At 45.3% G+C, this 26872-nt stretch overlaps 1 protein-coding gene and 1 long non-coding RNA gene across 3 annotated transcripts in view; one reads left to right on the top strand and one right to left on the bottom strand.

Annotated features, from left to right (window-relative positions):
• Window positions 1-26872, top strand: part of LOC130277212 (uncharacterized) — a 133560-nt gene that overhangs the window by 10808 nt on the left and 95880 nt on the right. The gene's annotated exons all lie outside the window — the stretch shown is intronic.
• Window positions 35-25671, bottom strand: MDK (midkine). Its single transcript, XM_056527650.1, has 5 exons — window positions 25514-25671; window positions 6573-6652; window positions 3686-3847; window positions 903-1058; window positions 35-483 (listed from the first exon to the last, which is right to left on the bottom strand). Exons 2-5 carry the CDS (start codon window positions 6649-6651, stop codon window positions 458-460), a joined length of 423 nt encoding a protein of 140 aa, XP_056383625.1. The 5' UTR covers window position 6652; window positions 25514-25671; the 3' UTR covers window positions 35-457.

Raw genomic sequence — 26872 nt, 5'->3', positions numbered from 1 at the left:
ACTATATGACTAGAAAGAAAAACACCAAATAAGATTTACAAATTCAAACTGTACATTTATTTAAAAACAAAAAAAAAAGTAACAAAACAAGAAAAGAAATATCCTAAAAAAAACACAGAAATATGAAACCACGTACAGCACATATAGGGAGAAGGGGTTGTAGTTTATATATTTGAGGAATGATGGACAGGACTGTAGGATGGAAGCAGGGGGGCTCGGGGACAGTTTTAAGTTTGTCAGAGGACAGATAAGATTCTTTTCTTTTTACACATTTCTTCTTTCTTCCTAAAGACATTAGTGATTAAAAAATAGAAATATTGGGAGGAGCGAGACGGGGGAGGTCAGGATAGAGTGCATGTTGGAGACAGGTTTTTAAGGGGCTTCTGCAGATTCCATTATTCTTGAGGGTGCTGAACCCGTTCCTGGGACCATTCTTGGGGTGCCAGCTGCTCATGGTCTAGTCCTTTCCTTTACCTTTTTTGCCTGGGAGAAAAATAGACATATTGATTATTTTATAGAGCCCTTTCTCTGCCAACCCAACCCTCACCCCCCAACTCCACCAGCACCTTTCCCAACGAGATCACAAAAACTCATTTACGCATTTGGTCAAGGATATAGGGAACCATTGAGCAGCAAGCTGCCAATTGACCTAGTGGGCCACCGCCAGCAACAGTATGCCCTTTGGACCTCATCTGCTTATCTTTCCTTCTTCTTGATGACTAGGCCACGTAGAGGTTTCATGATCTGGAAAAGTTGCTCCTTGGGCAGAGGCGTAGCTTCTTGTCCCCCGAAGCAAAATTTGAAACAGGGCCCCCATAGGTACCAGGGCCCCGATGCGACTGTTAGCTCTGCTACCTCTAAAGCTACACCCCTGTCTTTGGGCCATTGATGGGCTTGCTCACCTTTGGTTTTGGTCTTGATGGAACATGGTTTGGTGGCCTGCACTGTTTGCTCACACTCTGCGTTGTATAGAGCCTTCTTCAGGGTTCCAGAACGGCTCTTCACACCAGTTTCCGCATTACATTCACCCCAGTTCTCAAACTTGTACTTGCAGTCAGCTGTGGAATACAAGATGCAAAAAGTTAAAGGGGTAGTCCAGTGTTGAAAAACGTATCCCCTATCCTAAGGATAGGGGATAAGTTTGAGATCGCGGGGGGTCCGACCGCTGGGGCCCCCTGCGATCTCTCTGTACGGGGGCCAGGCTCTCCGGCCAGATAGCGGGTGTCGACCGCCGCTTCGTGCGGAGGTCGACACGCCCCCTTCCCGTGGGCTGTCGGGGCTCCGTAGAGGAGATCGCAGGGGGCCCCAGCGGTCGGACCCCCCGCGATCTCAAAACTTATCTCCTATCCTTAGGATAGGGGATAAGTTTTTCACCACTGGGTCACCACTGGACTACTCCTTTAAGACCTACTGGTGAAAAATTGATAAACATTCCTTAAAGGGGTACTCCGCCCCTAAACATCTTAACCTTTGGATAGGAGATAAGATGTCTGTTCGCAGAGGTCCCCCATGTTCTCCCTGCTGCACCCGGCGTTCGTTTAGAGCAGTGTTTCCCAAACGCGGTCCTCAAGCACCCCCCAACAGGTCATGTTTTCTGGATTCCCTTAGTCTTTCACAGGTGATATAATTATGGTCAGTGAATCGGGGATCCACCACAGTTATATCACCTGTGAAAGACTAAGGAAATCCAGAAAACGTGACCGGTTGGGGGTGCTTGAGGACCGCGTTAGGGAAACACTGCGTCAGGTGTAGCACCGGAGGCTCGTGACGTCATGGTCACGGCCCGCTCATGACATCACGGCCACGCCCCCTCAATGCAAGTCTATGGGAGGGGGCGTAACGCCCCCTCCCATAGACTTGCATTGAGGGGCCGTGACCATGATGTCACAAGCCCCCGCATCACATCGCCAGTCATCTGGCATGGAGCGAAGTTGGCTCCGTGCACCGGATGTCTGGGGTGCCACAGCTGAGATCATGGGGGTCCCCAGCGGCAGGACCCCCACGATCAGACATCTTATCCCCTATCTTTTGGATAGGGGATAAGATGTCTAGAGGCAGAGTACTCCTTTAAAGGAGAGCTTTGTTTAGGAGAAACCATCTCTTTAATATTCTTCCAGACATGTCCTTGTCATCTGGTCCCATCAGCACAGTTCTCCTTTCCAAGGTAACACTCGTGTAGATCAAAATCTCATTCCACACCAATAGAGATGTCCTTACGGATCACCAACCTTCGCAGGTCACATGACCATCCAAGGAGAAGGTTTATAGGTGGTACATGAACCATATGAATATAAAGGCCTAAATAGAAGCTCCTGGGCACCAATTCAAAATCCTATCTGAGCCCTTACCTACCCTGTGCTATTTGTCATACTAGTGTCTTCTCATGTGACAGAGGGGCCCTTGGGTGTGACCGCTACCTTTGCACCCTTTTGGCTACACCCTTATCACTGAATTCTTCTGACATCAGAATATAGTAATAGGGGTGTAGCTAAAAAGGGCATAGAGGTAGAAGTCACACCCAAAATCCCATCTATCACATAATAAGACACCGGTATTACAAATAGCACATTGTAAAAAGGGCTCCGGTACAGAATTCGCATTGGAGCCCAGAAGCTTTTAAAGGGGTATTCCAGGAAAAATCTTTTTTTTTTTAATCAACTGGCTCCAGAAAGTTAAACAGAAATGTAATTTACTTCTATTAAAAAATCTTAATCCTTTCAATAATTATCAGCTGCTGAAGTTGAGTTGTTCTTTTCTGTCTGGCAACAGTGCTCTCTGCTGACATCTCTGCTTGTCTCGGGAACTGCACAGAGTAGATGGGAATTTGCTTCTACTCTGGACAGTTCCCGAGACGGGTGTCATCAGAGAGCACTTAGACAGAAAAGAACAACTCAACTTCAGCAGCTCATAAGTACTGAAAGGATTAAGATTTTTAAATAGAAGTAATTTACAAATCTGTTTAACTTTCTGGAGCCAGTTGATATATAAAAAAAAGGTTTTTTCCTGGAAAACCCCTTTTAACCTCTATGGGGGAGATTTATCAATACCTGTACAGAGAAAAGGTTGGCCATAGCAACCAATCAGATCGCTTCTTTCATTTTGTAGAGGCCTTGTTAAAAATGAAAGTAGCGATCTGATTGGTTGCTATGGGCAACTGGGAACTTTTACCCTATATAAGGCTACGCAAATCGTTATATAGGGTAAAATCTTTATCCCTACCATCGCCGGGGGACGCTCCTGCCCCCAGGTATGATGAGGATATGAACTTATAAACTAGTTCCCGCCGCGACCGTAAGTAGTCCCCTGGGCGGGGAGCTCCTCTCACCTAGTCCCGTTACTTCAGCCGGCAGGGACACACCTCGGCTTGATTGACGGGCCGCATCATCGCTCTGCTCACTGAACAAACGGAGCAGAGAGATGACGCGGCCCATCAATCACACCGAGGGGGCATCGATGCCGGACAAAGAACGGGAGTAGGTGAGTGGAGCTCCCCACCCAGGGGACTACTTGCAGGGCCGGCGGGGACTAGTTTATAACTTCATATTTTCAGCATCCCTGGGTACAGGAACGTCCCCCGGGGATGGTGAGAATAAAGATTTTACCCTTTGCCAAGCCTTATATAGAGTAAAATCTGATGATTGATTGATTCCCTTTAAATTATGGATACGCGAAATATCTTTCTTACCTCCAAATGGTTTCTTCCAGTTACAGGGGACCTTGCACTTAAGTTTACGTGTCTCTTCTTTGCATGTTCCCTCCCGGGTGCCTACACCACAGTCCTTGCTGCTAGGGATGCAACGGCCCCACTTCCATTCTGCACAGTCCGATGCTCCCTTCTTACCTTTGTCTGTTGAGAAAAAAACCCAAAATGGGTAAGGCTGATGATAGAAACATCTTAAAGGGGTATTTCGGCCTTAGACATCTTATCCCCTATCCAAAGGATGGGGGATAAGATGTCTGATCGCAAGGGGTCCCACCACTGGGACCCCTGTGATATCTGTGCAGCCCATGGTTTTCTGTGCCGGGCGCTGCCCCCCCGAGACATGATGTCGCGGCCACACCTCCTCGTGACGTCACGATACCCCCCTCCATTCATGTCTATGGGAGGGGGCGTGACAGCCGTCACGCCCCCTCCCATAGACATGAATGGAGGGGGTATGGCATGACGTCATGAAGGGGCGTGGTCGTGACATCACGTCTTTGTCTCGGGGGCTGCACCAAGATCGTGGGGGTGCCCAATCCTTTCCCACCCTGTAAAGTCAATGAGTAGCAAGATCGGCTGCCGAAAATACGCAGCAAAATCGGAACGTGTGACCCTACCCTAAAGGAGAATTTCTTGTTTGGATAATTTGTTTTAAAGTACTCAAAAGTTTACATGAAAATGTACTTTTTTTTTTTTTTTTTTTTTATCCTGAAGCCAAAATGTATGGGATCTTTACTCTATGACCAGCTTATGTTGGGTTATACAGCCCGGTCTATAGAATTGACTCTGAGTACGAGCTGTATCAGGGTTAGCCCTACGGAAAATGGTTTACAGAGTCTATAGACTGTAAAATAAGGAGCCGGGGAGATTTTAATTTGGTGGCTGAATTTACATAGGCTGGGTCTACATGTGTCTGGTGTCCGGAACCCAGCCTAAAACTGGACGCAACTGATGCCACAACTGATGATGATGTGCAGGGACGTGCACAGATAGTTTGGGGGGCAGGGGCTTAAAGGGGTATTCCAGGAAAAAACTTTTTTTTATATATATCAACTGGCTCCAGAAAGTTAAACAGATTTGTAAATTACTTCTATTAAAAAATCTTTATCCTTTCAGTACTTATGAGCTTCTGAAGTTTAGGTTGTTCTTTTCTGTCTAAGTACTCTCTGATGACACGTGTCTCGGGAACCGCCCAGTTTAGAAGAGGTTTGCTATGGGAACTTGCTTCTAAACTGGGCGTTTCCCGAGACACGTATCATCAGAGAGCACTTAGACAGAAAAGAACAACCTTAACTTCAGAAGCTCATAAGTACTGAAAGGATTAAGATTTTTTAATAGAAGTAATTTACAAATCTGTTTAACTTTCTGGAACCAGTTGATATATGAAAAAAAGTTTTTTCCTGGAATACCCCCTTTAACTCAAATAAAAAAGTGCACTTCTTATAATTATTTATATAAATGCCCACATAATGATGCCAGACTGCCCAGGGCAGGGGATCAAGCCCCCTTTCTAGTCAACCTGTGCATGTCCCTGTTAACGTGCATCAGTTGTCATCAGTTGTTTAGCATCCGACATCATTCATTATTTCTAAACACCAGACGGGGGAACGCAGCTAAATGCATCACCACAGCAAGACCCCAACTCCGTGTCTGACCATGGGGCTTCCAACTGGAGACGGTGGATAAATGTGAACGGTCCCATTCAAAGAAATAGGATCAGTTCGATCATTGGTTTCCGTCCAGTGCTTTTCCTTTAGCGCCAGAGGGAAACGCTGCCGGACCATGGGCATATGTGAAGGAGGCCCTAGTCCAATGATTCTTAAAGAAGTTCTCCTATAAGGGTATGCATTAAATTAATTAAGGCTGCTGTGTAGAAGAGAAAGCAGATTAAAGGGGTATTCCAGTACTTGTTTATTAAAGGGGTGTTCCAGGAAAAAAACTTTTTATATATATATATATCAACTGGCTTCAGAAAGTTAAACAGATTTGTAAATTACTTCTATTAAAAAATCTTAATCCTTCCAATAAATATCAGCAGCTCAAGTTGAGTTGTTCTTTTCTATCTGGCAACAGTGCTCTCTGCTGACATCTCTGCTTGTCTCGGGAACTGCACAGAGTAGAAGAGTTTTGCTATTGGGATTTGCTTCTACTCTGGACAGTTCCCGAGACAGGTATCATCAGAGAGCACTTAGACAGAAAAGAACAACTCAACTTCAGCAGCTCATAAGTACTGAAAGGATTACGTTTTTTTAATAGAAGTAATTTACAAATCTGTTTGACTTTCTGGAGCAAGTTGATATATATAAAAAAGTTTTTTCCTGGATAACCCCTTTAAGGGTCGCTAGACCTACTTTGGTTGATGTTATGCATATTTTGTATGCCATTTAATAAAGCTTCTTTGTTTGATGATTAAAGGGGTATTCCAGTGAAAAACTATTTTTTTTTTCATATCAACTGGCTCCAGAAATCCAAACAGGTTTGTAAATTTCTCTTTAAAAAAAAATCTTAATCCTACCAGTACTTATCAGCTGCTAAAGTTGAGCTGTTCTTTTCTGTCTGACAACAGTACTCTCTGCTGACACCTCTGTCCATGTCAGGAACTGTCCATAGTAGAAGCAAATCCCCATAGCAAATCTCTCCTGCTCTGGACAGTTCCTGAGACAGACAGACAGGTGTCAGCAAAGAGCACTGTTCTCAAACAGAAAAGAACAACTCAACTTCAGCAGCTGATAAGTACTGGTAGGATTAAGATTTTTTAATAGAAGTCATTTACATATCTGTTTAACTTTCTGGAGCCAGTTGATATGAAAAAAAATGTTTTTCACCGGAATGCCAATTTTAGGGTAGATGGCAATATTAGTAGTAGTACCTTTTTTGTTTTTAGCAGCGTGAGAACTCACAGCAAGAATTGCCACCAACACGATCACACACAAAGCTCGCAAGTCCATCCTGCGAAGGCATAAAAAAAGCAAAAGTTAACAAATGAACATAGAAATCAGGATCCATCATTTTTAGTCATTTTAATGCAAGAAGAATCCCAGAATGCTGGATTTTCATGCTGTTGAGATCCTTTACAGTGGGGTCCTTAAAGGGGTACGCCGCCCCTAGACATCATATCCCCTATTCAAAGGATAGGGGATAAGATATCTGATCGCGGAGGTCCAGCCGCTGGGGACCCCCGCAATCTCCCTGCTGCACCCGGCGTTCGTTTAGAGCGTCAGGTGCGGCTCCGGAGGCTTGTGACGTCACGGCCACGCCCCCTCAATGCAAGTCCATGGGAGGGGGCGTGACGCCCCCTCCCATAGACTTGCATTGAGGGGGCGTGACCGTGAAGTCACGAGCCTCCGTCCCGCATCACCAGTCATCCGGCATGGGGCGAAGTTCGCTCCGTGCACTGGAGGTCTGGGGTACCGCAGCTGAGATTGTGGGGGTCCCCAGCGGTGGGACCCCCGCCATCAGACATCTTACCCTATCCCCATTCTTTTGATAGGGGATAAGACGTCTAGGGGAGGAGTACTCCTTTTAACCATTTTTGGAGTCCCACAACCTTTGCAGGAGTTCCCACCAGGTTGGGTTGTGCCAACATGATCTACCTACTGGTAGGTAGGTCACGATTAAGCACCATGCGTGGCGTGAAACGGCCTGTCGACCTTGGTGCCTTCCTTACCAGATGAAGTTTTATTAATAAATCAAATTACCTTTATGGGAGAGTGCCATCGTTATTGTCTCTATTGCTACTGTAGAGATATCTCTACACAAGGATTGAGCACCTTCTAAGGTAAATTCTAGACTTTAAAGGGGTACTCCGGTGAAAAACGTATATTTTTTTTTTAAATCAACTGGTGCCAGAAAGTTAAACAGATTTGTAAATTACTTCTATTAATAAATCTTAATCCTTCCTGTACTTGTTATCTGCTGAATACTACAGAGGAAATGGTTTTCTTTTTGAAACACAGAGCTCTCTGCTGACATCATGACCACAGTGCTCTCTGCTGACATCTCTGTCCATTTTAGGAACTGTCCAGAGCAGCATATGTTTGCTATGGGGATTTCCTTTTACTCTGGACTGTTCCTAAAATGGACAGAGATGTCAGCAGAGAGCACTGAGCTCGTGATGTCAGCAGAGAGCTCTGTGTTTCAAACGGAAAAGAATTTCTTCTGTAGTATTCAGCAGCTAATAAGTACAGGAAGGATTAAGATTTTTTAATAGAAGTAATTTACAAATCTGTTTAACTTTCTGGCACCAGGTGATTTAAAAAAAACAAAAAACGTTTTTCACCGGAGCGCCCCTTTAACCCCTTCCCGACCTATGACATACCTGTACGTCATGGGTGGCAAGGTGTTCCCGACCCATGACATACAGGTACGTCATGGACATTACTGCCGCTACTCGCGGCATCCCGCAGCGCCCGGAAAGATGGTGGCTATCACTGATGGCCAGCCATCTTACCGTGCGACCACGGGGGGTTTCGTCCCCCACCCCCCCCCCAGCGATCGCTGCTATCAGCTGGTCAAATCTGACTAGCTGATAGCAGCGTTTCGCTATCAGAATACTTAGCAGCGCGTTGTGTGAGTTCCGATCACGGGGATCGGGACACACACCGCTCTGCTAAGTGTCCCTGACCCGTCCCCCGGCGTCACTTACCCGTCGGAGCGGTGTCCCGAGCGGTCCCGGCGTCCTCCGTGCGGTCCCGGCGTCCTCCGTGCGGTCCCGGCTGCGCTGCGTCCCGGAGGTGAGTTTCCGGCAGCAGTGCGGCATCTTCATTGGCAGCAGTGAGATCGCCGTAAAGCGATCTCACTGCTGCCTCTGAGAGTTTCAAAACTGCAACTCCCAGCATGCCCAGACAGCCTTTGGCTTTCTGGGCATGCTGGGAGTTGTAGTTTTGCAACATCTGGAGGTCCACAGTTTGGAGACCACTGTATAATGGTCTCCAATCTGTGCTCTTCCAGATGTTGCAAAACTACAAATCTCAGCATGCTCAGTCTGTCCAGGCATGCTGGGAGTTGTAGTTCTCTAACATCTGGAAGAGCACAGATTGGAGACCATTATACAGTGGTCTCCAAACTGTGGACCTCCAGATGTTGCAAAACTACAACTCCCAGCATGCCCAGACTGCCCAAGCATGCTGGAAGTTGTAGTTCGGCAACATCTGATCCTTCAGATATTGCCGAACTACAACTTCCAGCATGCCTTGGCAGTCTGGGCATGCTGGGAGTTGTAGTTTTGCAACAACTGGAGGCACACTAGTTGGGAAACATTGTCCGTTTCCTACCTCAGTGCCTCCAGCTGTTGCAATTGTTGCAAAACTAAAACTCCCAGCATGCACTGACAGACCATGCATGCTGGGAGTTGTAGTTTTGCAACAGCTGGAGGCACACTGGTTTGGAAACACTAAGTTTGGTTGCAAAACACTTGAAAGTTTATTACTTAACTTAGTGTTTCCAAACCAGTGTTCCTCCAGCTGTTGCAAAACTACAACTCCCAGCATGCACGGACAGCCAAAGGGCATGCTCGGAGTTTGCAACAGCTGGATGTTTGCCCCCTCCCCCCAATGTGAATGTACAGGGTACACTCACATGGGCGGAGGTTTACAGTGAGTGCTGCAAGTTTGAGATGGCGCAAATTTTGCGCTGCAGCTCAAACTTCCAGCGGCAAACTTGCTGTGAACCTCTGCCCATGTGACTGTACCCTAAAAACACTACACTACACTGACACTAACCTAAAATAAAAAGTAAAAAACACTACATATACACATACCCCTACACAGCCCCCCTCCCCCCAAAAAATGAAAAACGTCTGGTACGCTACTGTTTCCAAAACGGAGCCTCCAGCTGTTGCAAAATAATAACTCCCAGTATTGCCGGACAGCCATTGACTGTCCAGGCATGCTGGGAGTTTTGCAACAGCTGGAGGCACCCTGTTTGGGAATCACTGGCGTAGAATACCCCTATGTCCACCCCTATGCAAATCCCTAATTCAGGCCTCAAATGCGCATGGCGCTCTCTCACTTTGGAGCCCTGTCGTATTTCAGGGCAACAGTTTTGGGACACATATGGGGTATCGCCGTACTCGGGAGAAATTGCCTTACAAATTTTGGGGGGCTTTTTCTTCTTTAACCCCTTATGAAAAGGTGAAGTTGGGGTCTACACCAGCATGTTAGTGTAAAAAAATTAATTTTTTACACTGACATGCTGGTGTTGCCCTATACTTTTCATTTTCACAAGAGGTAAAAGGGAAAAAAGACCCTCTAAATTTGTAACGCAATTTCTCCTGAGTACGGAGATACCCCATATGTGGGCGCAAAGTGCTCTGGGGGCGCACAACAAGGCCCAGAAGGGAGAGTGCACCATGTACATTTGAGGCGATTTGCACAGGGGTGGCTGATTGTTACAGCAGTTCTGACAAACGCAAAACAATAAATATCCACATGTGACCCCATTTTGGAAACTACACCCCTCACGGAATGTAATAAGGGGTGCAGTGAGCATTTATATCCCACTGGCGTATGACAGAGTTTTGGAACAGTGGTCTGTGAAAATGAAAAATAAAATTTTTGATTTGCACAGTCCACTGTTTCAAATATCTGTCAAACGCCAGTGAGGTGTAAATACTCACTGCACCCCTTATTAAATTCCATGAGGGGTATAGTTTCCAAAATGGGGTCACATGTGGGGGGGTCCACTGTTCTGGCACCATAGGGGCTTCCTAAATGGGACATGCCCCCCAAAAACCCTTTCAGAAAAACTCACTCTCCAAAATCCCATTGTCGCTCCTTCCCTTCTGAGCCCTCTACTGCGCCCGCCGAACACTTTACATACGCATATGAGGTATTTCCTTACTCAAGAGAAATTGGGTTACCAATTTTAGGGTGATTTCTCTCCTTTTACCCCTTGTAAAAATTCAAAAATTGGGTCTACAAGAAAATGCGAGTGTAAAAAATGAAGATTTTGAATTTTCTCCTTCACTTTGCTGCTATTCCTGTGAAACACCTAAACGGTTAAAACACTTACTGAATGTCATTTTGAATACTTTGGGGGGTGCAGTTTTTATAATGGGGTCATTTATGGGGTATTTCTAATATGAAGATCCTTAAAATCCACTTCCAACCTGAACTGGGCGCTGAAAAATTACGATTTTGAAAATCTTGAGAAAAATTGGAAAATTGCTGCGGAACTTTGAAGCCCTCTGGTGTCTTTCAAAAGTAAAAACTTGTCAATTTTTTAATGCAAACACAAAGTAGACATATTGTATATGTGAATCAATATGTAATTTATTTGGAATATCCATTTTCCTTTCAAGCAGAGACTTTCAAAGTTAGAAAAATGCTAAATTTTCAAAATTTTCATGAAATTTTTAGATTTTTTACCAAGAAAGGATGCAAATATCAGTGAAATTTTACCAATAACATAAAGTAGAATATGTCACGAAAAAACAATCTCGGAACCAGAATGATAAGTAAAAGCATTCCAGAGATATTAATGTTTAAAGTGACAGTGGTCAGATTTTCAAAAAATGCCCAGGTCATGAAGGTGAAAATGGGCTGGGTCATGAAGGGGTTAAATGTGTTTTGGTTCGGATGTCCGAGGTGTGAACCGCAAGTAAAGCAGCAGTGCCGATTGTGGATTATTCTGAACACTTGATAGACTGCGATACAACATGAACATCATAACCATATTTAGTAGAGATTACAAACAATAATTCTTCAATGGAACTTGGTTCTGAATAGAGATGAGCGAACTTACAGTAAATTCGATTCGTCACGAACTTCTCGGCTCGGCAGTTGATGACTTATCCTGCGTAAATTAGTTCAGCCTTCAGGTGCTCCGGTGGGCTGGAAAAGGTGGATACAGTCCAAGGAAAGAGTCTTCTAGGACTGTATCCACCTTTTCCAGCCCATCGGAGCACCTGAAAGCTGAACTAATTTATGCAGGAAAAGCCATCAACCGCCGAGCCGAGAAGTTTGTGACGAATCGAATTTACTGTAAGTTCGCTCATCTCTAGTTCTGAACTCTCAGGAGGATAAGTAATAATTCATAGGGTTGTCCCCGTGTCTTGTCACAACAGACTGTGGATATTACCACACATCGGAAGTCTTTCCCGGTACAAAAGTGCCCAATGGCCAATGTTTAGGAGAATCTCCTCAGCTCTTAAAGGGGCATTCTGGTGAAATTTTTTTTATTTCATATCAACCGGTTCCAGAAAGTTAAAGGAGATATCCAGTGGTGAACAACTTGTCCCCTATCCTAAGGATAGGGGATAAGTTGCAGATCGCAGGGGGTCCGACCGCTGGGGCCCCCCACGATCTCCTGTACGGGGCCCCGACAGCCCACGGGAAGGGGGCGTGTCGACCTCCACACGAAGCGGCGGCCGACACGCCCCCTCAATACAACTCTATGGCAGAGCCGGAGCACTGCCTTCGGCAATCTCCGGCTCTGCCATAGCCATGTATTGAGGGGGCGTGTCGGCCGCCGCTTCGTGCAGTGGTCGACATCCGCTATCTGGCCGGAGAGCCTGGCCCCCCGTACAGAGAGATCGCAGGGGGCCCCAGCAGTCGGACCCCCCGCGATCTCAAACTTTCACCACTGGATATCTCCTTTTAAACAGATTTGTAAATGACTTCTATTAAAAATTATGAATCCTACCAGTACTTATCAGCTGCTGAAGTTGTGTTGTTCTTTTCTGTCTGACCACAGTGCTCTCTGCTGACACCTCTGTCCAGAGCAGGAGCGGTTTGCTATGGGGATTTGCTGCTACTCTGGGCAGTTCCTGACATGGACAGAGGTGTCAGCAGAGAGCACTGTTGTCAGACAGACAGAAAACTCAACTCCACTTCAGCAGCTAAGTGCTGGAAGGATAATTTTTTTTTTTTTTTTTTTTAACAGAAGTAATTTTCAAATTTGTTTTCTGGAGCCAGTTGATATGAAAAAAATAGTTTTTCGCTGGAATACCCCTTTAAGAGTCTGGACCAGGCCTTCTGCTTTCAAATCACTCATAGGAGATACCCTTGTCTGCCCACGTGGTCAGAGCTGCAACCCATCTCTCTAAACTCCTTCATGGCAGCACCATGGTACACGGCTCTGCACCAGTATCAGACCCTGTCTGGGCCCACAAGGACTCTAGGCTCCTCTCGACCAGATCTTAAAAAAACTGGTAGATCAAAAGACATTGTAAAATGTTCAGCAGTGACCCCATTGGCAGCGGCCCACCCAACGCAACACAATAAAACAGAACAAACACACACAACGGGGGTGAATAAAGTCAAATACAACAAGGTTGGTATGGGTTATCCTTCCTACACCATGATGGGCTTCTGAAAGAAAGACCTTCCTTCTACATTCCTAGTAAATACGCAGCTATACAACAAATTTATATTTGCACAAAAAAACAAAAAAAAAACTCACATTATTTCAGATGCTACAAAATTATGAAAATCTATGACCAACTCCAACCATGGTTTTATAGATACTAGACTTAAAGGGATACTCCGCCTCTAGACATCTTATCCCCTATCCAAAAGATAGGGCCACTCCCTGCTGCACCCGGCATTCCTTTAGCGTCAGGTGCAGCGCCAGAGGCTTGTGATGTCTCGTCCACGCCCCGTCAATGCAAGTCTATGGGAGGGGGCGTGATCACGCCCCCTCCCATAGACTTGCATTGAGAAGGCTTGGCCGTGACGTCACGAGCGGAGACTGACCGTAAGGTCATGAGTCTCCGCCCCACATCGCCAGTCATCCGGCACAGAACGAAGTTTGCTCCATGCACCGGATGTCTGGGGTGCCGCAGCCGAGATCCGGGTGGTCCCCAGCAGCGGGACCCCTGTGATCGGACATCTTATCCCCTATCTTTTGGATAGGGGATAAGATGTCTAGGGGCGGAGTACCCCTTTAACCCCATGTAAATATTCATGCCACCTGATTTAAAGGGGTTCTTCGGTGCTTACACATCTTATCCCCTATCGAAAGGATAGGGGATAAGATGCCTGATCGCGGGAGTCCCGCCGCTGGGGACCCCCGTTTGTAATCAGTCCCCGGAGCGTGTTCGCTCCGGGACTGATTACCAGCGACCACAAGGCCGGCGGCACGTGACGTGACGCCTCCGCCCCCGTGTGACGTCACGCTCCGCCCCTCAATGCAAGCCTACGGGAGGGGGCATGATAGCTGTCACGCCCCCTCCCGTAGGCTTGCATTGAGGGGCAGAGCGTGACGTCACACGGGGGCGGAGGCGTGATGTCACACGCCGCCGGCCTTGTGGTCGTCGGTAATTTGACCCGGAGCGAACACGCTCCGGGGACTGATTACAAACGGGGTGCCGCATGCAAGATCCCGGGAGTCCCCAGCGGCGGGACTCCCACGATCAGGCATCTTATCCCCTATCCTTTGGATAGGGGATAAGATGTGTAAGCACCGGAGAACCCCTTTAAATCATAACGTTTCCAAATTTCTTTCATTGGGCGGAGGGTAGGCAATCCCCCACCACTTGTACTCTGTTCCATTGTCGTTGATCAGGAAGCCATCACGACCTTGTTCATGCCATTCACTGGAACAAAGAGGTCCTCACATCTATGAAACACTTTCCTCCTACTTTAGTGGTGACCAGACGCAGTTAAAGGTATTTTACACGTACGACAGAGGCTTATTGTTCTCGCACCACTAAGAGGTGCTTAAGGCTACAAAGGCAGGTTGAAGTCCACTATTATATAGGCATTCTTGTTTACCAACCCAAGACAAACCCTTCAAGATCTATAGCCAGGAGGCATTCCGCCCAAGTGACCATTATGCGCAGGGTCACACTCACTACTTTTCACCTAGATTTAACTGCTGTCCATTCATTTCCATTCCCTCCCCGTATATTATCTAATAACGTGTCCAGGTATTAACACTTAAGAGGTGAGAAAAGTGAGGACCACCCTCCCAAACCCATTTGCGGAGAAGAGGAGGCCACGTGTTCATTGGCACTACACAAAGATCTATGCAAGATATTACAATGGATGTGTATGGGGCATCAATAGATTTCCCCTAGATTTCCATAGATATTTTATCCATCAGGTCTCAGAACCACAAAGCTAAATCCCCCAAAAACTCAGCTGAAAAACATCTTTTCCCCTATCCAAAGGATAGGGGATAAGATGTCTGATCGTGGGGGTCCTGCCGCTGGGGACTCCCGTGATCTCCAGGCCAGCAGCGGCGGCGGCAAGAACATGGAAGCTTGGAGCTTCCGTGTTTGTTACATCCCGCCATGCCCCCTCCATTCATGTCTATGGGAAAAGGCGTGACGGCTCCTCCCATAGACATGAATGGAAGCGACGTGGCGGCTGTAGTCACCAGTCATCCGGCGGGGATTTCAGTCAGTAAATGACACGTTATAATGAACCTTTACCATAAAACTATCAATCTGCAGAATAGATGGCATTATTATAGTGACACAAAAAATGCTGGATAGAAAGGGGTCCTACCTTTTGGTATCCCCGTCTATCAGAAAGCAAAAGCGGCCTGAATGAGGTGAAACAGATGCTAGCCATTTCTCAGCCAAGTGTCAAGGAGGCCAAGCCATGAAGCTCAAGTGCCACAGCCTGGTACACCTCCTCGCTCACCCTCCCCTCCCAGCCTCTGAGTGATGTACAGGCAGGGCTGGTGCAAGGATTTTTGCCACCCTAGACGAAAGCTCATTTTGCCACCTCTTGACCCTGCCCATTGGCTCCGCCCTTTGACACGCCCCACCTTACTACGGACACACTGTAGCAAACCTCCTCCTCATGGGGCGGATGTATGGAGGTGCGCGCAATGTCAGGACCTAAAGGGGTTATCCAGGAAAAAAAACTTTTTTTTATAAATCAAACGGCTCCAGAAAGTTAAACAGATTTATAAATTACTTCTATTAAAAAATCTTAATCCTTTCAGTACTTATGAGCTGCTGAAGTTGAGTTGTTCTTTCCTGTCTAAGTGTTCTCTGATGACACGTTTAGAAGCAAGTCCCCATAGCAAACCTCTTCTAAACTGGGCGGTTCCTGAGACACGTGTCATCAGAGAGCACTTAGACAGAAAACAACAACCTTAAGTTCAGAAGCTCATAAGTACTGAAAGGATTACGATTTTTTTTTTAATAGAAGTAATTTACAAATCTGTTTAACTTTCTGGAGCCAGTTGATATCCAGGAAAAACTTTTTTTTAAATATATATAACACCTTTAAAGGGGTATTCCAGGCAAAAACCTTTTTTTTATGTATCAACTGGCTCCGGAAAGTTAAACAGATTTGTAAATTACTTCTATTAAAAAATCTTAATCCTTCCAATAGTTATTAGCTTCTGAACTTTTCTGTCTAACTGCTCAATGATGATGTCACGTCCCGGGAGCTGTGCATGATGGGAGAATATCCCCATAGGAACTGCACAGCTCCCGGGACGTGAGTCATCAGAAAGCAGTTAGACAGAAAACAGCAACTCAACTTCAGAAGCTAATAACTATTGGAAGGATTAAGATTTTTTTAATAGAAGTAATTTACAAATCTGTTTAACTTTCCGGAGCCAGTTTATATAAAAAAAATAAGTTTTTGCCTGGAATACCCCTTTAAACATACATAACATACTTGTAATATAGAGATTGCAAAATAAATGGACAACCCATGAAAGGACAAACCTCACCCCCACCCTTGTTTTACAGCTTCATGGTCCGGTTCGCGGACATCTGTTGCGTGTAGACTGCTTTTATCAACATTACCCTACACAATGTTGGGCTTATAGCCTCGGGCACATTCCAGCCACAGGACCCAGCATGGTGCTCTCCCCAGGGGGAAAATTCCCATCTGGGGCCTTTACTGGTGTTTATTGAGATTCACACTACGGCCAGTCATGTGCACGCAATCGCGTAATCCCGGTGCTATACGGCAATATAGTAGTACAAAGGGAAATATAATAAACTCAGACACGAAGGACCAAAAGTCTCTCTACCATCAATACACAGATGTAGCAGGGCTGAATAAGTTATATAAATTTGGATAATCTCATAATGTATGTTTATATTCAATCCTGACTAAAACCACAGTGTTATAAAAACCACGACATAGCGGAGTACTTAAAGGGGTTATCCAGGAAAAATCATTTTATATATATATATATATATATATATATATATATATATATATATATATATAATCAACTGGCTCCAGAAATGTAAACAGATTTGTAAATTTACTTCTATTAAAAAAAATCTTAATCCTTTCAGTACTTATGAGCTGCTGAAGTTGAGTTGTTCTTTTCTGTCTAAGTGCTCTCTGATGACACGTGTCTCAGGAACCGCCCAGTTTTGAAGCAAATCCCCATAGCAAACCTCTTCTTCTACTCTGTGCAGTTCCCGAGACAAGCAGAGATGTCAGCAGAGAGCACTGTTGCCAGACGGAAAACAACAACTCGACTTCAGCAGCTGATAATTATTGAAAGGATTAAGATTTTTTAATAGAAGTAATTTACAAATCTGTTTAACATATGACAAACTCCTACTATATTGGTAAACCTTACGGCTTAACATTACTATACCGTAATTTGTCTTCCTGGGGCATCTTGATAACTCAATTTACATGACTGCATATTAATTCTAAGTTCTATATAAAACACTTAAAGGGGTACGCCGCCCCTAGACATCTATCCCCTATCCAAAGGATAGAGGACAAGATGTCTGATCATGGGGGTTCCGCCGCTGAGGACCCCCGTGATCTCGGCTGCAGCACCTTTGCTCCGTGCCGGATGACTGGCGATGCAATGTGGAAGCTTGTGATGTCACGGCCACGCCCCCTCAATGCAAGTCTATAGGAGGGAGCGTGACGTCCGTCACGCTCCCTCCCATAGACTTGGATTGAGGGGGCGTGGCCGTGACGTCACGAGCGGGGCGTTGCTGTGACGTCACGAGCCTCCGACACGACACGACGCTCTAAACGAATGTTGGGTGCCGCAGCCGAGATCGCGGGGGTTCGATCAGAAATCTTATCCACAATCCTTTGGATAGGGGATAAGATGTCTAGGGGTGGAGTACCCCTTTAATTGGACCCATAGTTTTCTCTACAGTTACCAAAACTGGTATAGTCCACGAGAGATCCGACCTCCTCTATTCTATGGAAAATACTATACAACTGATGACGCAGACAAACGTCTACACCTACTTTGTACGACTACGAACTATAAATAATTTTGGAGGTGGGGGGGGGGGGCGGATGGGTTCTCATAAACCATAACATTCCCACCTCCTAATTTATTCTCCATACGGATTTTAACATTTTCCAACATATTTTTCCAGTTACCCCCATTGGTAACTGGTTTATGTGAACAGATTTGATGAACCATCAAGACAACCATGGGTGTAGAACTGGCTTTTCCCATTTGATTCGATTACTGTTGACTGAACCCACCGATTTTAGAAGGACTAGCTTTCCTCTATGGGGGGTGTGGGGGGGGGGGGGGGGGCGTTCGGAACTTTCGTCTAACAGAAAATATCAGGAAAAAGAAGGATTGGGCTCTTGGGATTCCAACACGTTCAATCCTTCTGTTCTCCAAGAAGATCTCTTCAGAACATATGCATGATCGGCTCAGTCAAGCATACGGGGGGGGGGGGATGGGGGGGTGTATTGCAAATGCTAAAAAATAATAAAAAATTCTTATATTTGATTAACACGCGCCTTTTCCAGAGGCGGATACTGTTATATTTTATTAAAGGAGTACTCCAGTGGTAAACAATTTTTTTTAAATCAACTGGTGCCATAAAGTTACACAGATTTGTAAATGACTTCTATATAAAAATCTTAATCCTTCCAGTACTTATCAGCTGCTAAGTTTCTTTTTTTTCATTTCTTTTCTGTCTGACTACAGTGACACCTCTGTCCATATCAGGAACTGTCCAGAGTAGGAGCAAATCCCCATAGCAAACCTATCCTGCTCCGGACAGTTCCTTACATGGACAGAGATGTCAGCAGAGAGCACTGTAGTCAGTCAGACAGAAAAGAAATTCAAAAAGAAAAGAACTTCCTCTGGAGCATACAGCAGCTGATAAGTACTGGAAGGATTAAGATTTTTAAATAGAAGTATTTAACAAATCTGTTTAACTTTCTGGCACCGGTTGATTTTTATAAAAAAAATTGTTTTGCACCGGAGTACCCCTTTAAAAAATGTTTGGGATTTGGCAAAAATTGTATATATCCATATTTTTCTTAAATATCTTCTTGCAGACTAAAGGGCCTTCTGCAAGGGGAAGATCGTCATTCGTATAGGTCATAAGTCTGTCCAACTTAAAGGGGTATTCCAGGGAAAAACTTTTTTTTTTTTTTTTTTTTTATATCAACTGGCTCCAGAAAGTTAAACAGATTTGTAAATTACGTCTACAAAAAAATCTTAATCCTTTCAATAATTACCAGCTGCTGAAGTTGAGTTGTTCTTTTCTGTCTGGCATCAGTGCTCTCTGCTGACACCTCTGCTTGTCTCGGGAACAGTAGAAGAGGTTTGCTATGGAGATTTGCTTCTAAACTGGGCGGTTCCCGAGACACTTGTCATCAGAGAGCACTTAGACAGAAAAGAACAACTCAACTTCAGCAGCTCATAAGTACTGAAAGGATTAAGATTTTTTAATAGAGTAATTTATAAGTCTGTTTAACTTTCTGGAGCCAGTTGATATATATATATATAAAAAAAAAAGTTTTTTTTCCTGGATAACCCCTTTTTAAAAGGACCCTAAATCCAACATTAGCCTTAGATTAGATATAATTTCTATGAAAAATCTATTTAGTTAAGTCATGGAAATTAGATTTTTCTTGGAGATCCCTCTTATCTCAGCAGGATCCACTGATAACCTTAATCTATGGAGTCTGGTGGACCCAACATCTGCTATCAGGACAAACAAGGATCCGTCTGGTTCCTTTTAACCTGTTGAATGCTTTTGTTTTTCCTGGAGATAAAACCTGCACAAGATATGATTTACATGGTGACGGTGGAGTTTGCAGCGACAACCGGACTATTGTTTGTCCATCATTTATCTCATGTGACACGTGTGACAACCAATTTAGAGCTAAGCAAACACAGTCACCTGCCATGAACTTCTGTTCCATCCGGTCACAGCTGTGCCCATCACTAAACCCTGTAGAGGTCCGCACACTCGGTGAGGTTGTAGAAAAAATGACTCTTGCTGGGTTTGGGAGACTGAGTAAAATGATGCCAAAACTCCAGGTGGTGATGAACAGCTTTTTTAATTTATTTCAGCAAATAAGTAGTTGACGTGTTTCGAGGGGGTCTGCACTCCTCTTCTTCAGGTGATCCCTGACCTGAGGTAGAGGGGTGCAGACCCCCTCGAAAAAACGTCAACTACTTATTTGCTGAAATAAAAATAAAAAAAGCTGTTCAAGTAGTTGACGTGTTTCGAGGGGGTCTGCACCCCTCTTCCTCAGGTCAGGGAGCACCTGAAGAAGAGGGGTGCAGACCCCCTCGAAACGCGTTGTCAACTACTTATTTGCTGAAATAAAAAAAACGCTGCTCATCACCACCTGGAGTTTTGGCATCATTTCACTCAGTCTCATTTTTTTTTCTACAACCTCACCGAGTGTGCGGACCTCTACATTGCAAGACCGCCCCAGGACGCTGGGCACGGACAGACACGGGCTGCTGCTGCTTCCTCCCTGCTCAAGGCTCACAATGGTGTTGCGCTCATCAAGGTGAGCAGTTACATTTTACACACCTTTTGTATACCTGCCGCTACGAGGTAAAGGCACGGGGTGCGCCGGTGTATGTCCCAGTTCTATTTTTCACATATAGTTGCATCACTAAACCCTAGAGCAGTGATTTTCAACCTGTGGACCTCCAGATGTTGCAAAACTACAACTCCCAGCATGCCCGGACAGCCAACGGCTGTCCGGGCATGATGGGAGTTGCAGTTTTGCAACATGTGGAGGTCCGCAGGTTGAAGACCACTGCCCTACGGAGAGTAGACCTGGTGATCACAGATTAATACGGTCTCGACGGATACGGTCTACCATTTTGAACAGGTGTCTAGCTGGTCTGACATCAATAGACCCCCACCCTGAAAAAAAAAAAAAAAAGCTGGTCTGACATCAGACCCCCCCCCCCCCCCCAAAAAAAAAAATATAAAAAGTGCCAATCTAAGTGATAAGGGGCTCTTTAAGTAATAGGGTCCCATTGTAGACCCTCAGCTATTAGACAAATTGGGGTGCAGCTAAAGAAAGTAGGACCCATCCATTACACAGACGGCCCATTGATTTCAATGAGTACTGTGTAATGATTAATGTCTCCTGTGGGGGCGCTGCATGAAAAGTGAACACTTCTTGCTGGGTTCCACCAAAGATCAAGCTGATCATTGGGGTTTTCAGCAGAGGGACAGTCTATGAGAGTCTCCTAACCATAAGGCTAGGTTCAGACTACGGAATCTCCGGGCAGAAAATTTCCGCCCGGAGATTCCGAGTTCCCACTGCGCCGACTGAATTAGTTGGCTATGACCGCGTGGACACTGCAGTCTCCTATAGAGCAACCCCTTTCTTCAGGCGGAAATTTTCTAGCCGATTTTTCATCCGGAATTTGTGAAGCGGAAAACCATTCACTACACTATGCATTATAGTAAGTGGAATTTCTGCCGGAAATTTCAAAGCGAAAATTCCGGCGGAAATTCCGTAGTCTGAACCTAGCCTAAGAGACTGTCCCATCCAAAGTAGAGAACCCCTTTGGAGAGGGCTAGTAAATTGAATGCCAGTTCAACCAAGTCCTCCAATGGTGTGAGCTTCTAAGGCCGTGTAAACACTGGAGGAACGCCAAGGGATACTGCGCTAAGGTATCGAGCACCGACATGTTGTTCTTGTGGACTCCAGCTTACAAACAATGCTGGGAGTTGTAGTTTCACACCAACTGGATATCCACAGGTTGGAGACACTACTCTAGATCGAATTTTATATATATATATATATATGGGACTTTTCATAAATTGCTCGTATTCCCAACGCTAAACAAATCTGTAATATACAATTGTTAGGCTGTGTTCACACCTTCAGGTTTTTAATTATAAAATACAAAGCCAAGATTCACTCACCAATCCTCGGACCGCTCCAGCCCCCACCTTCTGAGACAAATGAGAGTGACAGCCCACTCAGCCAATCACCGGCTGAGACAGGACCCCTGGTTCAGCCGGTAATTGGCTAGGCAGGCCGTCACTTCCGCTTGTCTCTGAGGACAGGTGAGTTGCTGGTCCCCTTGGAGATCACAGGGGGACCCAGCAGTCAGAGCACTCCCCTCATGATCAGACACTCATCCTCCATCCTGTGGATAGAGGATATGTTGCCTTCCACAGAGCACCAGTGGGGTCCTCCGGTGAAAAACTTTTTTTTTTTTTTTTTTTTTTTTTAAATCAACTGGTGCCAGAAAGTTAAACAGATTTGTAAATGACTTCTATAAAAAAAAATCTTAATCCTTCCAGCACTTATTAGCTGCTGAATACTACAGTGGAAATTATTTTCCGTTTGAAACACAGAGCTCTCTGCTGACATCATGAGCACATAGCTCTCTGCTGACATCATGAGCACAGTGCTCTCTGCTGACATCTCTGTCCATTTTAGGAACTGTCCAGAGTAGGAGAAAAGCCCCATAGAAAACATATGCTGCTCTTGACAGTTCCTAAAAATGAACAGAGATGTCAGCAGAGAGCACTGTGTTCCAAAAAGAAAAAGAATTTCCACTGTAGTATTCAGCAGCTAATAAGTACTGGAAGGATTAAGATTTTTTAATAGAAGTAATTTACCAATCTGTTTAAAGGGGTACTCCGCCCCTAGACATCTTATCCCCTATCCAAAGGATAGCCCCGGGATCCCCGCTGCGGCACTGCGCTATCATTACAGCACAGAGCGAGTTCGCTCTGTGTGCAATGACGGGCGATACAGGGGACGGAGCCGTGTGACGACATGGCTCCGCCCCTCGTGACATCACGGCCCGTCCCCTTAATGCAAGTCTATGGCAGGGGGCGTGACGACCGCTGCGCCCCCCTCCCATAGACTTGTATTGAAAGGGGCGGGCCGTGACGTCACAAGGGCGGAGCCGTGACGTAACGATGCTCCGGCCCCTGTATTGCGCGTCATTACGTGCAGAGCGAACTCGCTCTGTGCTGTAATCATAGCGCAGTGCCGCAGCGGGGATCCCGGGGCTCCCCAGCAGCGGCATCACGGCGATCTGACATCTTATCCCCTATTCTTTGGATAGGGGATAAGATGTCTAGGGGCGGAGTACCCCTTTAACTTTTTGGCACCAGTTCATTAAAAAAAAAAAAAGTTTTCCACTGGAGTACCCCTTTAAGTTGAGCTTTCTTTAGCAACCCTTCCCCCTCCAAGCTGAAATAAGAATTCAATTGAGCAATAGCTGCCCGGTTAAGTAGTCTAAGCCCCAAAACTTTACAGCCTATGAATTACCGTGACGTCATATAGGTACTGATTTTAGGAGCCTTCCTCCATTACACTTTAATGGGAATCTGTCACATTAAAACCTGCAAGCGTCATGTCCAAGAGCAGGAGGAGCTGAGCAGATTAATATATAGGTTTGTGGGAGAAGATTTAGTATAACCTTTAACTTATTTATCTAAATCTTTGCTTATTCTGGTCTTAAGAGTCCAGTGGGCAGTGCTAATCACTTTGTAGGACCACCCACTGGACTCCTAGCCTAGAATAAGCAGAAGTGTTCATAAATAAAATGAAAGTTATACGAAAGATTCCCCCCACCCCAAAACATGGCGCCTATAAAAAGGGTCACAATTTCCATGTGACAGTTTCCCTATTAACCCCCGGCCTCTCAAGGCAAGAAGCCGGTTACGGTTTTTACAATAGGACTCTTAAAGCGGCTTCAATCGCCGGCCCTGTGTTTTTCCTTCTCCTTAAAGTCAATAATCTAATGTTAGCATTGGCCGGGAGCCACAACTTCTGTGGATTTAAAACACACGCAGGATCAGGACTTGCGTTTCATGTCATGTTCCCGTCTCCAAATTCAGGATTACGCATTAATTGCCCAATTAACTTTAACTGGATCGCGGCGCTTAAGGAAATAGGGGGGACTCGCGCTTGTTAGGGAATCCGCAGGTCCAGAGCTTTTGGATGTCGGTCAAATACAGCATATTAAAAGCTGCATAAATATTTGAGAAGCCACATGAGAGAGTTTAATGGCGTTTAATGGAGTGGGGAAGAGCCATTGAGGTTAACGAGAGGGGGATGAATATGCAAGATGCTGCGGAACTTAGAGAAAGCGAAGACTTCCGTATATCCGGAATGATATTTCGTAGACAAAATAATTGAGAGCCACTTAATAGATGACATTTATAACAAAAAAATTCTCTAAAAATCAGTTTCCTATTCTTCCAGACACAACTTTTTTCCCCCCACCAAACTATTACCCATTATATTTATTAGCCTGGCAGCAAATCTGCAAATGTCATAAAAACTGCACCATAATCTGCACAGATTTTCATGCAAATTTGCCGCAGATCTAATGTGCATTTACCCATAGACTTCCTAGATAAGTCATGTCCACCTGGGGTAAAACAACAAATCCCAGCTCAGGGCTTGATGGGAGTTGTAGTTCTGTCATACCTGAAGCTTTGTTTTATTTATTTATTTATTTATTTTTTACTTTTATCACCCCCATCTGGTTTTCGATTCGGCTCTGTATGTAAATTCTGCGCACGGCAGGTATTGATATTTGGGGGGGGGGGGGGGGGGATGGTTGCTGGCAGGTGATGGACGTCTGCACTTAGCTATATGTTTTAAAGGTTTCTACCAGCCATAACAGTGTATTTTTTTTTTTATCATAAAAGACTAAAATAAAGAAAATCAAGAAACATTTCAAAAAGTTTTTTTAACCCTATTTTGCCATCTAGATAAATTTCTTCAAACCCCCTCGGGTAATCGTTTTCCTCCCAGATTGGAAGAATGGTGACTATATTCTCGTGCTCCCCAGGGTGCACTTTGGGATGAAGTGGGTCATTTGAGGGGGGGCAATCTTTTGTAGGTAGCAGAATAAAGAACGTTTTTGTCCCTCGCTGGCTTACAATCTCCTGCATAGGAATGATCATACTGATTTATGATTTATACGACTGCTTTTGTCGTGCCAAGGGGCCTTTTAAAGGGGGAAAACATGGTTACGGGGGTAGAGGGGGGGGGGGGGGGGGAGAGACATCTAGAACGTGCTCCAACAAACAAAGAGAACATTATTGGGTAGCACGGAACTCTTGAGATATCAAGAATGTTATAGAAGTTTTCCTTCTCCATGGTACCAGCTCTTCTCTCAACCATAAAAGACTGGATCTCCAGCATCCTTCATCTTCTCCTTACTACCTCAATATCCCTTGACCCTCATGGGAGCACCACTCCCTATAACTCAACTCTTAACCACTTCATTGACCTCCTCCAGAAATTTGATGGATGGGGTATGTTATTAAGCTGGGGGCGGTTTAGGTCATCTCTCTGGGTCAAGACCCTTGTGACCTTGAATAAGTGGCTCGAAGGATTAAAGGTTGTCCTGGAAGAAGCATCTTGTTCGGGCTCGTTGAGTAGGCAGATGCATTCATCTCCTCTTCTCAACGAGGCATTGATTCCTTTTGGGTTCTAGGGTCTTAGTAGATGTTTTAGGCAATACAGTAGAACATATTAACCCTATATGAATGAAGGACACTTGACCTATAAACGTAGCAGGAGAAAAATGTCCTTCTAGACCCAGAGCCCTCGGCATCTACTGGGCTTCTAAACTTCTCCAAACTTTTCGCACCACTTTGCCGAGTAGGATAGAAGTAGCAATGAGTCTTACCTGTGCCCTGGCTCTTCTCTCAGTCCCCTGGTCCTGGTCGTGAATGAGTATATAGTAGAAGTACAGGCAGCAGTAAGCACTGTGCTCTTATCTCGTCCTTTGTGTTTTCCAACTAGTTTCAGCTAGTCGGACAGAAACCTTTCAATTATCTGCTCAGCTGACACCAGTAGGGAGTTTTCCCAAACTCTGCCCAGCTCCAACCCTCCCCCTAAAGTATAAAGAAGAGGGGAGGAGGAGGTGGTGGTGGTGGTGGTGGAAGGGGAGGGGTGGGCCATACTAGCCATTCACATTAGCCAGCTGTGCCAAATCTGAAGCTATGGCTTTATACCTAGAAGACTATGTGCTGGAACGCGTCACACATGTATACGCCGAAACGTGTCCTACATCTATGCACCCCTCTTAGGACATTGGGGTTGGAAGGGTTTAACCTCGAGCTTGTAAACTGAAGAATCTACAAACAAAAGATTGGTTCATACATCTGTAATAAGTAGGGTTGCCACCTGACCGGTATCTTACTGGCACAGCCGGTATTTTGTCCGCCCTATATAAAAATACCGGCAATGCAACGGCTGGTATTTATCCAACCAATCCTCCAACTCTCGGAATGTTGCACCATATATTATACCAGTGTTTCCCAACCAGAGTGCCTCCAGCTGTTGCAAAACTACAACTCCCAGCATGCCCGGACAGCCGTTGGCTGTCCGGGCATGCTGGGAGTTGTAGTTTTGCAACAGCTGGAGGCACCCCTGGTTGGGAAACATTGACCTATACTATATATTACTGTATAGTCCAACATGCCGGGAGTTGTAGTTTTGCAACAGCTGGAGGCACCCCTGGTTGGGAAACATTGAAATATACTACTATATAGTACAACATGCTGGGAGTTGTAGTTTTGCAACAGCTGGAGGCACCCCTGGTTGGGAAACATTGACCTATACTATATACTGCTATATAGTCCAACATGCTGGGAGTTGTAGTTTTGCAACAGCTGAAGGCACCCCTGGTTGGGAAACATTGACCTATACTATATACTGCTATATAGTCCAACATGCTGGGAGTTGTAGTTTTGCAACAGCTGGAGGCACCCCAGGTTGGGAAACATTGACCTATACTATATACTGCTATATAGTCCAACATGCTGGGAGTTGTAGTTTTGCAACAGCTGGAGGCACCCCAGGTTGGGAAACATTGACCTATACTATATATTACTGTATAGTCCAACATGCCAGGAGTTGTAGTTTTGCAACAGCTGGAGGCACCCCTGGTTGGGAAACATTGACCTATACTATATACTGCTATATAGTCCAACATGCTGGGAGTTGTAGTTTTGCAGCAGCTGGAGGCACCCCTGGTTGGGAA

Source organism: Hyla sarda, chromosome 6 (genome assembly GCF_029499605.1).
Source record: "Hyla sarda isolate aHylSar1 chromosome 6, aHylSar1.hap1, whole genome shotgun sequence".
Taxonomy (NCBI): Eukaryota; Metazoa; Chordata; class Amphibia; order Anura; family Hylidae; genus Hyla; species Hyla sarda.
Note: the sequence above shows the minus strand (reverse complement) of the source record. Positions and strands in the feature narration are given on the sequence as shown.

Bases quoted from the DNA above. Each gene is read 5' to 3' on its own strand.
- MDK (XM_056527650.1), bottom strand. From the start codon at position 6,651: ATGGACTTGCGAGCTTTGTGTGTGATCGTGTTGGTGGCAATTCTTGCT. The intron at 3,848-6,572 runs GTACTACTACTA...TTTTCTCAACAG, and splicing joins CGCTGCTAAAAACAAAAAAG to ACAAAGGTAAGAAGGGAGCA. The intron at 484-902 runs GTGAGCAAGCCC...TTTTTCTCCCAG, and splicing joins CATCAAGACCAAAACCAAAG to GCAAAAAAGGTAAAGGAAAG.